This window comes from Eucalyptus grandis, chromosome 7 (genome assembly GCF_016545825.1).
Source record: "Eucalyptus grandis isolate ANBG69807.140 chromosome 7, ASM1654582v1, whole genome shotgun sequence".
NCBI lineage: Eukaryota > Viridiplantae > Streptophyta > Magnoliopsida > Myrtales > Myrtaceae > Eucalyptus > Eucalyptus grandis.
The window spans coordinates 58,257,457-58,271,342 of NC_052618.1; the positions used below are offsets into that span (position 1 = coordinate 58,257,457).

General features: G+C 41.8%; 2 protein-coding genes across 9 annotated transcripts; one reads left to right on the forward strand and one right to left on the reverse strand.

Moving 5' to 3' along the window:
* Positions 1–1,506: 1,506 nt before the first annotated feature.
* On the forward strand, positions 1,507–8,016 carry LOC104454522 (retinoblastoma-related protein). 2 transcript variants are annotated; one of them, XM_010069404.3, is made up of 19 exons: positions 1,507–1,727; positions 1,801–1,969; positions 2,099–2,203; positions 2,290–2,432; positions 2,542–2,638; positions 2,785–2,831; positions 3,305–3,503; positions 3,733–3,799; positions 3,959–4,138; positions 4,245–4,438; positions 4,513–5,389; positions 5,612–5,771; positions 5,878–5,950; positions 6,394–6,570; positions 6,685–6,801; positions 6,880–7,024; positions 7,110–7,222; positions 7,459–7,574; positions 7,652–8,016. In XM_010069404.3, the coding sequence occupies exons 2-19, from the start codon at positions 1,844–1,846 to the stop codon at positions 7,797–7,799; spliced, it is 3,084 nt and encodes a 1,027-aa protein (XP_010067706.2). In that variant the 5' UTR covers positions 1,507–1,727; positions 1,801–1,843; the 3' UTR covers positions 7,800–8,016. The 2 variants fall into 2 exon arrangements, with proteins under 2 accessions (XP_010067706.2, XP_010067707.2); XM_010069405.3 differs by having other exon boundaries at positions 1,837–1,969.
* A 311-nt stretch (positions 8,017–8,327) lies between these two features.
* On the reverse strand, positions 8,328–13,454 carry LOC104454523 (3'-5' exoribonuclease 1). 7 transcript variants are annotated; one of them, XR_005553299.1, is made up of 6 exons: positions 13,072–13,454; positions 11,794–12,362; positions 9,708–9,883; positions 9,035–9,625; positions 8,740–8,831; positions 8,328–8,642 (listed from the first exon to the last, which is right to left on the reverse strand). XR_005553299.1 is itself a non-coding variant. In XM_039318241.1 (5 exons), the coding sequence occupies exons 1-4, from the start codon at positions 13,088–13,090 to the stop codon at positions 9,190–9,192; spliced, it is 1,200 nt and encodes a 399-aa protein (XP_039174175.1). In that variant the 5' UTR covers positions 13,091–13,454; the 3' UTR covers positions 8,803–9,076; positions 9,172–9,189. The 7 variants fall into 7 exon arrangements, 3 of the variants coding, with proteins under 3 accessions (XP_039174175.1, XP_039174176.1, XP_010067708.1); XR_005553297.1 differs by having other exon boundaries at positions 8,740–8,834; XR_005553298.1 differs by having other exon boundaries at positions 8,722–8,834.
* Positions 13,455–13,886: the final 432 nt, after the last annotated feature.

Sequence of the window (13,886 nt, forward strand, 5' to 3'; positions counted from 1 at the left end):
CATCATCAATTCTTGCATATAATTGAAAAACGTTATAAATTCGTTGCAAGTTGATAGCAATCAAGATCATTACAAAACCATTAGAGACAAATAGGAGATAAAAATGGTTATACATTGATGACAATAAAATATACAACATTATCGATGATGGTAAAATATACAACAAAGTCGTTACAATGTTACAAGACTGTTATAGATGAACAGGTGGTAAAATATAGATGAATATTACATGCACATGCAACTTGGCAACTAAAATATTGTATACAATATTACATGCACATGATCATTACAAAACTTAGTCAACAAAACCATTAGTAGGGGGATAAAATGGTCATAGATTAAAATATACAACATTATCGATGATGGTAAAATATACAACAAAGTCGTTACAATGTTACAAGACTGTTATAGATGAACGGGCAGTAAAATATCGTATACAATATTACATGCACATGCAACTTGTCAATTGCAAGTTATAGATGAACAGGTGGTAAAATATCGTATACGACAATATTACATGCACATTGATAGCTATCAAGATCATTACAAAACCATTAGATACGAATAGGGGATAAAAATGGTCATACATTGATGACGATAAAATATACAACATTATTGATGATGGTAAAATATACAACAAAGCCATTACAATGTTACAAGACCGTTATAGATGAATGTGCGGTAAAATATCGTATACGATATTACATGCACATGCAACTTGTCAATTGCAAGGTCCCTCGACATGAATTTTCCTTATTGCAAACCCTAATTAGAATAGATTCCTATTCCAACATTTTCCCGTGACAAAACTCTTGGATTACCTTTCTTTTTATATTATTTGTCAGCAGGAAATTGTACTCGATTCTGGACAAGAGTCGAGTGATAATAAGTCGGATGTCAAAATGGGATCTTAGATATTTTAGTAGCCAAATAACTTAATCATTCTGTCCAGTCATATAAAGAAGACCGTCGGACGGTTCATAAATCTCAAGAATTGACCTCGGGCCTTGATATGCCATTCACACAAAATATTTATACCATAGTAATTTGTATATTTAAGTAGTCAATTGAACATACATGACTATCGATAATTAAGGCGGCATGTGTACAGTATCACATCACTCTTGCTGCCCCCAATCGAGTTCAGAAGCGGCGCAACCCTAGCTAGAAACGGGCCGCACTCCCAGGGCCCGGAAAAACGCCGCTGTCCCGGGCCCCTACATCCGCACGAGGGCCCGACGCCCGTCAAGCCGCCGTAACGGCAGATTCCCCCTCCGAAGCGGATCCCGTAACGGCGAGGGATTTTGGCGGCAAATCAACCTGGCCCCGATGACGCGTCGCGCGCGCATTGGCCGGGGGGGATGTATGTGGTATGTGGGGATGGCAATCCATGGATGGGCATGGTCCATGCGCTTGCCCGCTGTTTCTTTTTTTCCCGCGCACAAGGGACGCCAAAAGAGGGGGCTTTTTATTTTTTATTTTTCCTTTATTTTTCTGAGAAGGAAGGGGTTGTTGCTTCCGCTAAAGGGAAGTCAGCTGGAAAAGGAAAAAAGAGAAGAGATTGCTGGTTTTGGCAGAGGGCGGAGGCGCAGATAAGAAGAGGGAGGCGATAGAGCAGCTCCTTCGCGAAAAATCCTCTTCATCGCTTCGCTTCGGGTTGGGGCGGAGGTCGGCTCCTGTTAGGGTTTCGGCCGGCCAGATCCGCGGGCGGATCTCTCCTTTCTCCGGTGAGTGCGCGCGTGGTTTTTTTTGTTTTTTATTTTTTGCGCTGAGATTGCATTTCCTGAGCTCGATTTGCAGGAGTAACGCCGGCCTCCCGTTGTGTGATCTCCTTAGGGTTTGGATGAGCCCGGTCGCTGCGAACGCCATGGAGGAGGCGGCGGAACCCGAGGTCCCAGCTCCCGTCACTCCCAGCAAGGACGACGCCGACACCGATGCCGCCGTGTCGCGCTTCTTGGGATTCTGCAAGGTTTTTTTCTCGCGCCACGGAACTCTAGTCGTTTTATCCGGCTTCCTTCTCCCGCCTTTCGGTAGAATTTTTACAGGTGCTGTTCGGAATTGTTCTGTGGGGTGACCGGCCCGTGATTTTTGTTGGCAGAGTAAATTGGGCCTGGCCGAGGGAAATTGCGTGCAGTCTTCGACGCTGCTGAGGAAAACCGCACATGTGCTGCGGTCGAGTGGGACTGTTATCGGTACTGGAACGGTATGCGTTGCCATTTCCGAGATCACTTGAGTTTCTTTGTGTTGTTCAAAGCCCGGGCTTGTGGTGATGTGTGATCTCGTTGTCAGGCGGAAGAAGCAGAACGCTATTGGTTCGCTTTTGTGTTGTACACTGTTAGAAGGGTAGGCGAGAGGAAAGCCGAGGATGAGCAAAATGGATCGGACGAGACTGAGGTCCCTTTGTCCCGGATATTGAAAGCTTCAGTACTAAAGTATGTTATATGCGGAATATTTATTTTGGCTGGTCGAAACAGTTTGTCATGACATTTTCTTGTGCGGTGCACTTTTTTGTCTCACCTTATTAACCTGTGGGTTTACCAGCCTCATCGACTTTTTCAAAGAGATTCCGCAATTTGTTATCAAGGCTGGGGCAATCGTAAGCGGCATATATGGTGCTAATTGGGACAGCAGGCTAGAGGTATTGATTAATGTTTATGGCATTGCTTGGATAGAAAGGTTTCTCTAAGAGTTAGCACCGGGACGGAGTTTTTTCCGTCTTTATTTTACTCAAGCCTCCTTGATGGACTGAGCTTCACTTTCTGATTCTTTTTTTTCTTCGAACAGGCCAGAGAGATGCAGACAAACTACGTGCATTTATGCATTTTGTGCAAGTGAGTATCTTTTACGTCACGAGAGATTGGAAAAGAGAGTATCGCTCATTTTGCTAAAAGACTAGCAAAGAAATAAAGCGAGAGGAGCATATTAAACTTACTTTGCTGTTTGTTTGTCGAGAATAAAATGATGGGAAATTGACTAAACCTTGGTAAATGTTTCGTTTATAAAGTGGGATTCGCATGATATTCTAGGTAGTAGGAGTACAAAGATAAGAAATATCCCCCCTAATCCCTTCTCTTCTGTTCACTTCAATCAATCGAACAGGAATAGTCTGATGTAAACCCAGCTCCACTTCTGGTCGTGTTCTCATATTAAGATTGTTTATAGCATTTGTGTATCTGATATACTTTTTCCATAAATAATTACAAGTATCGAGTGTGCAAATGCCGTAATGTATTGGCAGTTGCCTTGTGTTTCTTAAATTATGCTTTCGCTCATCTCCTTATCTACTTTGTCTTTGTTTTGCAAGGTTTTATAAACGTATATGCGGTGAATTCTTCATTCTAAACGATGCAAAAGATGATATGAAGTCCGCTGATTCAAGCACTTCTGACCCCGTGATTATGTACCAACCTTTCGGATGGTTGCTGTTTTTGGCGCTTAGAATACATGCCTTGAGCCGATTTAAGGACCTCGTTTCTAGCACAAATGCTTTGGTCTCTGTACTGGTCAGTTACATTCCTGGACTACTTTGTCAAACTTAACAATTTTTCTAAGGTGTTTGCGTTCACCCAATAACCATGTCAAACATGCGGTTTTCTCCTCTGAAACGTGGCTATTAAAAGGACAAAAAGAACGGATATGCACATTTGACATGTCGCATTGGTTTTTAAGACTAATTTTTGGTACTGAGTACATGATGATCCGTTTTCCAATGATTTTTTTTTTTTTTGACAGGCTATTCTAATAATTCATCTTCCAACCCGCTTCAGAAAATTCAGCATTTCTGACTCATCACAACTTGGTAATCATCTTGCTCTTTTGATTATCAGTTATTGAATACTCATCCACAGTCAGACTTTGAGATTGTATATCCTCATATTTCTTCTTCAGTTGGTCCTTCTCTTCCCTATTAACTTGAACCTGGCTCTTTCTGTGATTGATCAATTTCACTGTCATTCAGTTAAGAGAAGTGAGAAGGGGGTTGACCTTGTTGGATCACTCGCTTATCGTTACGATACCTCAGAAGATGAGATCAAGAGAACATTGGAAAAAGCCAATAACGTGATAGCAGAAATTTTGGGGATAACTCCGCCTCCAGCTTCAGAGTGCAAAGCAGAGAATCTGGAGAATGTTGACACAGGTGGAATGATATCTCATATATAAATGCTGAAGGCACTGTAAATGCATGTTTTAATGTGACAGCGCATGTGCATCGATTTTTGAAATTCTCTTCCTCTTAAATGCAGATGGCTTGATCTACTTTGGAAATCTCATGGAGGAAACATCTTTGTCATCCATTTTAAGTACTTTAGAAAAAATTTATGAAGATGCAACTCGTAATGACAGTGAATTCGATGAGAGGGTATTTATAAATGACGACGACAGCTTGCTTGTATCGGGTAGCTTGTCTGGGGCCGCCATTAATTTAACTGGTGCCAAGGTATGCCTATTCATTCTATCCAGTTGACTAACACTTCTATAAATCATGTAATCATTTTGTCTATTTTCGTGTAGAGGAAATATGACTCATTTGCCTCCCCTGCAAAGACTATCACAAGACCACTCTCTCCCAGCCGCTCTCCAGCATCTCACATCAACGGTATAATTGGTGGCACTAATTTGAGGATCACTGCTACTCCTGTGGCCACTGCTATGACAACTGCCAAGTGGCTTCGGACGTTCGTGTCCCCACTCCCATCAAAACCTTCAACTGATCTACAGGGATTTCTAGCGTCATGCGATAGGGATGTGACCAGTGATGTGATACGTAGGGCCAATATAATTTTGGAGGCCATCTTTCCAAACAGTCCTATTGGCGAGCGTACTGTAACTGGAGGCTTGCAAAATGCTAATCTCATGGACAACATGTGGGCTGAGCAACGAAGGCTGGAAGCCCTTAAGCTTTACTATCGGGTTTTGGAAGCTATGTGTAGAGCAGAGGCACAAATTTTACATTCGAATAATTTGACCTCTTTGTTAACAAATGAGAGGTTTCATAGGTGTATGCTTGCATGTTCCGCTGAGTTGGTTCTTGCAACACATAAGACTGTGACGATGTTGTTTCCTGCAGTTCTAGAGCGAACAGGTATTACAGCTTTTGACCTTAGTAAGGTGATAGAGAGTTTTGTTAGACATGAGGAAACTCTTCCCAGAGAATTAAGAAGGCATCTGAATACATTAGAAGAGCGACTTCTAGAGAACATGGTGTGGGAGAGAGGTTCTTCAATGTACAATTCCTTGGTAGTGGCAAGACCAGCTCTTGCTCCAGAGATAAATCGGCTAGGCCTATTACCAGAACCAATGCCGTCCTTGGATGCCATTGCCTTGCTTATTAATTTTTCTTCCAGTGGATTGCCCCAGTCACCGGTGCAAAAGCACGAGGCTTCTCCTGGTAAGTCTTTCTTTTTAGGGTCCCCTTACCTTTTTGAATTCTAGACTTTCCTTTTAAGAATCAGTTTGAATGTATGAACTTTCCCTGATTTTGTGGGTGTATCAGAATCCACCAATTATCGACAATACGATATATGGATGCTTCCTATTTGCTTCGCTTTGAATGTTTGGATGCAATGATGTTCATGATTCGCCCAACTCAATATCACACCTTGTTGTTCAGGTCAGAATGGGGATATCAGGTCTCCCAAGAGAATTAGTACAGAATACCGGAGTGTATTAGTTGAAAGAAACTTCACTTCACCAGTAAAAGATCGACTGTTAGCCTTGAGCAATATCAAGTCAAAGCTACCGCCACCTCCACTTCAGTCTGCATTTGCCAGGTACTCTCAATGTAGGATCATGGGGTAGTACATAGTTAAAGCTTGGTTTTGCACCACGTTACTTCTTTTCTGTTCTCCAAGTTCTCTTCGTTTCTCTATATTGCAGTCCAACTCGACCACATCCGGGAGGTGGAGGGGAAACATGTGCAGAAACCGCAATCCATATATTCTTTAGCAAGGTACTGGAAAGCATCTAGAACGGACCTACTTGCCAAGTGGCTCCAAGAGAGTCTGAAAATGCACTGCAACTATCCTTCTGCATAAAAAGGAAAACTTGTTTATGAGTGAATATAATGGATCCTGCATCCTTGTTTCTTCTCTTTCCTTCCTGTCCCTTCTCTGCTTAGATTTATATTTTCTAGCAACACATTGCATATTGCGGCTTCATTAAGAGTTTTTATGTCATGTGAAATATTAATAAAGCAATGCAACGTGATAACATCCTTCCAGTCATCCTAATTCCAAACACAAGGACCATACTGAGGGATCTCATCTTAGTTAGTTAGTTCCATGTCTGGTTGCTTTGCAACAATAAAGAAATATCCTAGTTTGGCTTTTACGATTACTGTGAATTATTCTGTCTTTTAATTTATTTTTTTTCCATACTTGTGGGATTGTCCAGATTACTAAGCTGGCAGCCGTCAGAATTAATGCCATGCTTGAAAGGCTACAACTCTCTCAGCAGATAAAGGAAGGCATTTATTGCCTATTTCAGCAAATACTCAGTCAGCGAACTAATCTCTTCTTTAATCGCCATATTGATCAAGTAATACTCTGCTGTTTCTACGGTATCGCGAAGGTTTGGACTCAGGAATTTTGTATAGTTTCCTGTGACATTTCAGAGCATTTAGTATTTCTCTTCCTTGTTACTAATTCATGTCGGTTTGTTTCTCTTTCCCTTTTGGGCCTGAAGATCAATCAAATAAACCTGACCTTTAGGGAGATCATTTACAACTATAGGAAGCAACCCCAGTGCAAGCCACAAGTGTTCCGCAATGTTTTTGTTGATTGGTCAACCCGGCGGAATGGGGTAATGTTGAGTAATCTTACTCTCTTAGGCATCAGTTTTCTAGACATTGCCTTAACTCATTGATTATTTTGGCAACAGAAAGCGGGGAATGAGCATGTGGATATTATCTCTTTCTACAATGAAATATTCATTCCTTCTGTGAAACCGCTGCTCGTTGAACTTGGGCCCACAGGAGCAACTACTAGAACAAACCGGACTTCTGAAGTTGGCAATAAAAATGATGGTATGCTTTTGACTTATATTACTTGTAAATCAGTCTCACACAAGCCTCAGTCTGATTCTCTGTTGTTAATGCTCTTACTAATCAGCTCAATGCCCTGGGTCACCTAAGATATCTTCTTTTCCAACTCTCCCGGATATGTCCCCTAAGAAAGTATCTGCATCCCACAATGTCTACGTATCTCCACTGAGATCATCTAAGGTGCTCTTCTTCTCTCTTGCAGTTTCTTTTTCTTCTTTTACACAGCTCTTCTTTTCTAAATGTTGTATCATGAAATTCCTTTCATTTATCATCATTGCTGACATTGTTATGCAAGATTTGATTTAAGATGGAAGTACTTGAAATGGAATGTCACTAGGATACAAGCAACATGCACGAGGTACTATGGTTGTATCTTCATTCTTTTAATTGTTCTGCTTTGTCTTGATTGTGTGCAGATGGACGCTTCAATCTCTCATAGCTCGAAAAGCTATTATGCTTGTGTTGGAGAGAGCACCCATGCCTACCAAAGCCCTTCCAAAGACCTTGTTGCCATCAACAGTCGCCTGAATGGGTAGGTTCCGATTAGATTGTGAGCTTTGGTATATTTGTTTTAAGTGTGTAACTTGCTTATTTTCCATCCTATTGCAGTAACCGAAAGGTGAGAGGCACGCTTAATTTTGATGATGTTGACGCTGGCCTCGTCAGTGACTCTATGGTGGCCAACAGCCTCTACCTTCAGAATGGGAGCAGTATGTCTTCATCAACTGCTAAATCATCTGAGAAACCAGAATCATAAAGTTAAATGATCCCCAGTCCCATTCCCATGCATGTAAATTCCAGTTTTCTTGTTCCCCTCAACTGGCTAAATCAGGAAGTGGAAGCGTGCAGTGAGTTATTTGTATAATAGCTGCCCTTTCCTTATCTTCTGTCCATGAGACTGCTGCAAGCAAGTTACTTTAGCAGTTTAGTTTAATAAAATCCAATCACCTTCACATGGTGAAAATTATAGCCTATTATTTTCTTACTCAACAGATCAATTTCCCCATGGTACCATTTCTTGCTAATATCACTGCTGCGGTGTCTGATGCGTTCATGATTTAAAGTAGAAGATGGCATATTAAACTTGGATGGGCTGATTAGGAAGATGGTGCAGTTTTTATCATTTAAATTTGCCACTGAATCAATTGTCTTTGAGGAGCAAGGGCTTGTTTTCTGGACATAGAAGTCGACGGTCCTGAGGCTGAAAAGCCTGCAGATTTATTACTAGCTCTGCACTCGGTGACGCAAGATAATTTTCATTAAATCTGAAGTACCTGGAGATCACTTCATTTCTAGTCTTGCTATCATTAAGTGATCTGTTTGCCAAAGGTGGCTGGTAAGTACTGTAATCTGCGCAGTGCAAACACAACTGGGACAAGCAACCGTCTTCCCCCTTGACTGCGGCTGCTACAAACAATGCAGGAAAGAGAAATTAATTTGGACAGTTTACAGCCGCCTATTACAATTTAGTTTGGTGCGAAAGCTTGGTGTCTTCAGATTTGATGTGATCTGTTGTTATTGATGCGTCGGTTATTATGGAGGCCTTCATTGGCACATTCAAAGTGAAGATGTATCCGACAGATCTTGATTTAAAAATCCCCTGCAAAAGAAAGTTAACAGGTTCATCTCGCGTTTTAACTTATGCATAGTTAGCAACAGCGTAGCCCTCACTGACATACTTAGCTATAGATGCCTACCAAGCAACGTAACAGGAGCCAAGAGGACCGGCAGCAATAGATTTCCATTCTTCATCATGCTCGTTACCAAAAAATCGTATCAGCTGTACCAACTCCTTAATGAATTTCACAAGTCAACAAGATATCAGCTTTACAGATAAGAGTTCTTCAACAATAGATGACACTTATGTATCAGTATCGCAATCTTTCAAGTGCAGTGTGCCAACTCAATTTGTTTGTCTTTCAATCAAGTTAAAAAAAACTATCATAAAGTCATTCAACTAATTTAAATGGAAGCTCCCGATGTGGTTCCTACCTAATGTGATAGGGAGCACCTAAGAAAGTTGAAGATGTCAACCAGGAAAGTTACATCCAATCAAGAAGCCGCCCACTGAAAATAACGGTTCCTACCTAATGTGATAGGGAGCACCTAAGAAAGTTGAAGATGTCAACCAGGAAAGTTACATCCAATCAAGAAGCCGCCCACTGAAAATAACGGCATCCGCCACCTCTCGCAGCAGCTGAATTGCCACACCAAAAGAAGAAGTTCCCTTGCTTTGTACCTGGGTTCCGAACAAAGCCTACGCTGCTCTTGATGCCACAGAAACAATAAGGATTATACTGTGATTGAGGACCCCGCAAATCCTTCTGTGTGTGTGGCTGATGGGGAGGCGAGTGCTGTGATATCAGAGCATGGTCATTGTCATACAATGTCAGAGAGTTGGTGATGGAAAATTTGATTCCCCTGCACAAAAGAACCATAAGCAAGCGAGCTGTGTTTTTTGCATCATCTAAACCACAATGAGCACGCCCGAGCCAGGTCAAGCCAGCCATCTCAACCGCCTCCTTAAGATTACATCTTAGACCTCCGAAAACTTCTTGGAATGGGACTTTTAGGTTAATCCATCTAGTGAAAGGAAGAGAGAAAAAGTTAGAATTAAGCATCAAAGAATCTAAGTCTGCATGCTAGTTACATATCATCAACTCACCTGTTGAAGTAAGAAGGCTTTCGAATTTTCTTATATCGACACTCGGATTCCAACATCACCCGGCAATCCCAGTTGGACCAGGTAACAACAGCAAAATTTGTGTTCTTTATGCCCTTCTTTTCAAGCCATTTGTCATGACTAAGAAGAGCCTCACTCAGAGTAACACCTCGATCTACCTAGACTCACCCCCGAAAAAAAAAGGATTTAAAGGCCGTAATAATGAACAGAAAATTGATATGAGAAAGAAGATGCCATAATCCATAAACATGACTGGAATGAGGGAACTCCCTATGGCAGGCATGGGCCATTTCAGTATTTGTGCATGGCAAGCACCAAAAGACAATTGACCCGCCACTTTGGCATGGTTTTGATCTATCATCAAAACTATACGTAAGGTTCTGCACTGCCTATTGAATTTTAGCTTTATCTAATTATCTACAAATCATTCTAGTAACTTGTACTTCTTCAGCATCATACATAGCCATCTTTACCCTTTTTCCAATTTTTTATAGCATAAGATATGATAGACAGACGTGCACTGTTAGCCCTTAACACTTTCTGCTCCACTGTCAAGTATTAATTTCATCTAATGTTCTCCTTTACGGATCAATCCACTTCATGAGACCAATAAATGAACTAAATCTATGCCACATCAGACAACACTCATCAACTTGCACAAGAATCCAGAATTGGCGGCATCCCCCATAACCAGTTCATACTGAATAGATCAATCTTGCTTCCCTCGACATGCAAATGCACATGCTCCAACACATTACGTGCCAATCATCAGATACCACCTGCCATTAGATGCTCTTTTCAGATGTGTAATTTGCAGAACATCCAAGCACTAAACAGCCAATGTTATAGCAGATAGAAAACTCTATGTCCTCTATCCTATATGCACCAGCAGAAATTCTACATGCTTTCGATATATCAAGGGGGAGACAAACAGAAGATGAAGTGGCAAACTCAATTCTTCACTAAGTAGCAAAACTAACTCCAAGCTCTTGGATCATTGGTACAAATAGACATGGAGAAAGGCAACACAATTTCATCCATGATTACAGCAATTTGTCTATCACATCATAATCCAATGCATGTTCCCCCATATAAGGCACACATCGTAACCTTCCTCTTAATTACTAGTAGATTTGAAAGTACATAAAAAACCATCTATAGCCAACTTAAGATAAAAACTATAAATGATTCTCCTAAAGGAAAAATTAGAGGCTCGTAAAAAAGAAGCAACTCACGGCTAGCCATTCATCTACTGGGTAGAGTGAAAACACTGTCACTCTTTACAGGTTCCAAGATCAATCAACAGAAGCCTCCCTACTGAATTGGGACGAAAAGGTCAGGCTATGTAGAAAAAGAAGACACCCCTCATGGTCCGGTCTAGCCACACTAGAAAATACTTTCACCAAACAAACTGTCACATAATCAGAACAAAGAAAATTTTTTCCATGCCAAGGAAAAAATATTCAATGCAAACAAGAGATGAGAAGCCTGCACTGCAAGTGGAGGAAAGAGCTAAATCCATATCTTGCACTAAGACAGTATCCACAAGCTAAGTTATTTAATACTAAACATCAATCCTCACAGCTCTTCGAAATTTTGCCTGCTTCAATTTCACAAGTATCGCATAAGAGAACAATGACCTTTCCTTGTCCATCTTTAGGACTAATAATAGGAAGTTGCAGAAGAAATTAGAAGAACAGCCTTTTCTCCTTTGCTAGGTAATCAGGGGGTTAGAAATTCTTGACACTCGTGAACAGGCCAACGTGGTAGAAAATATGCACAACGAACAGCAGAAAATCCATCTTTCCCACACAAAGAAAGAAAGAGAACAAAAATCGAACACAGAATTGAAAAATGTTTGGTCTGTAGCAATGGAAGAATAATCCATGTCCTCATCTATATTTTGAAAGCCGTTGGAGAAAGTAAAACGAGAGTGCAAGTCTCAACCCTTAACACTGTACTAAGACTTTCACAGGCCAGCATCCTTACAATATCAACTAATATGCTATTATTGACAAGAGAATGGGCTTAAAATAATTGGGAAAACAAAATCTAGATCAACACAAACCTGAGATTGCTGGATACCAGTCAAATCTTTGCAAAAGTCACTCAGATGCTGATTGCATGTTGGTCGAACATAGGTTTGGAAGCATGCTTCCAATTTGCCAGTCATGCTACTCACTATAACAGATGGGAATTCAATTATCTCTTGAGGATGGGGATTCTTTTCCTTGTCACAGGTTGCCTCAAAGTCTATGACTACAAAATACTGAAAGTCTTGGAACTGGCACTCGGGGAGGTAACCTTGAGAGAGCATATCTGGCCGATAACCATGAAAGCCGTTTCCCCCGTGGAAAGAGAAAAATTGACCCTCAAAAGAATTCATTTGGTACGGCTGCATCTGATGAGAGTAGGGATACCGCCAGCCATAGTAGAGAGGATAATTAGGTCCATTGGGATGTTCACCTCTACTAATTGACAAAACTTTCTTCGCAACATCCCCATCAGACTGACCGCTAGTTCCATCCTTAAGCTTGGATAACCCGGAGAGTGCGTTGCTTTTATCCTGAAGGTTGTAAAGGATTCCATTGCTGGAATAACTTCTAGATAATGCCGCGAAATTCCTTCGAGTATCTTCTGTAAACCCAGATGAGCAGACAAGAAAGAATCAGAGAATCGCACATGGTTCCTTTTTACTTACCAACAAGACAGATCCAAATGTATGCAGTCACAAAAGAGATGTGCCAAATGATGTTACGTGAAGAAAGGAATAATTAAGTGAAAGAATATAAGGAAACCTCCTAAAGCGCAGAAAACTTAGTGGTGTACTCCCTGAGATGTCTAATAGAACAAAATCAATCACATCCCGTTTATCACTGCTCTTTCGTAACTGTAAGCAACAGTTGCGCTACTCTTCTTGGACCGGGTGATAATTCAAGCGCTGCTGATGAATTTCGCAGTTCCAGAAAAGACAGCACCAAACCAAGCAATTCCACACTTATATTATTACCCCGTCCAAGAAAATCAGGCACGTCCCGGTAAACACCTCGTCTACTCGTCGGACTTATTCACATCAATCCCAACTTTTGTTTACCAGCAAAGCGCTCAGTCTGACTGAATAAAACAGTTCCCCGACACGAGACCGGACACGGATCATAACCACAAGCCAACCAGGACAGACTCAAAATCAATCACATTCCTCCGGTCGGCACGTGAACGCCGACTCGCGCCGGATAAAAGACAATGCCTTTCGATCGTCGCTCGAAGGACCGAGCAGAAAAATTAAGGATCTTGCACGCGCGCGCAGAGAGAGAGAGAGAGAGAGAGAGAGAGAGAGAGCGCGCACCTCTGCGATCAAAGTCCATCGCGGCCTCGTGCTCGGTTGCTGTGATCCGCCGCCAAATACATTCGATCTTCCACCGTCGTCCGTTCCGACCCGCGCGCGGAAACCGAACGGTCTCTGCTCGAATCGCTCTCTTCCTCTCTCCCCCGCTCGCGCATCAATTCCACTGATGATCGGGAGAAGAAAGCTTGGAACTTTCACCTGGCACGACTGCGATTCGAGGACGGAGAAGGCAGGCGAGCGAAGGAGAGAGGGGAAGTGGTGGTTTTTTATACGTAGTCGATTACATCGTTGATGATACGAAGGCAGGAGCAGCGACGCGCTCGCAGAGAATAGAACGAGGAAGAGGAAATCTCGTTTTGCTTTTCGGCTTCTGGTGTCGCGAAATAGGAAAGTAGTGAGAGAAAGATCGGGGCCCACGGGAAGCGAGAGAGAGAGAGAGAGAGAGAGAGAGCGACGTCTGGTTTCTTTCTAGGATTTGGTGGACACGTGTTCGACGCGGAGCGGCTCTCTCCGGTTGTTGTTTACTGATGTTCGGGTAACGTGCGGTGGTCCTTCGCTGGTCAATGTAACCGCCGGTCCCAGATATTTTATTTATCTTGTTTTATCGGTGGTGACGTTGACGCTCGCTTGCTCTTTGTTTTTTTTTTTGTCCTTTGTATTATCTTTTAAAGTATTTCTTGCGCTTTTAATATCTTTGAAGACGGCGAAATAGGAAATAAATCGTATAGCGTGATCTTCTTACGGATTTTCGTTCCTTTTTCTTGAAAAAACGAGGCTTAACTTGTTCGTGAAAAAATAAGTTCATACTTTTGAGT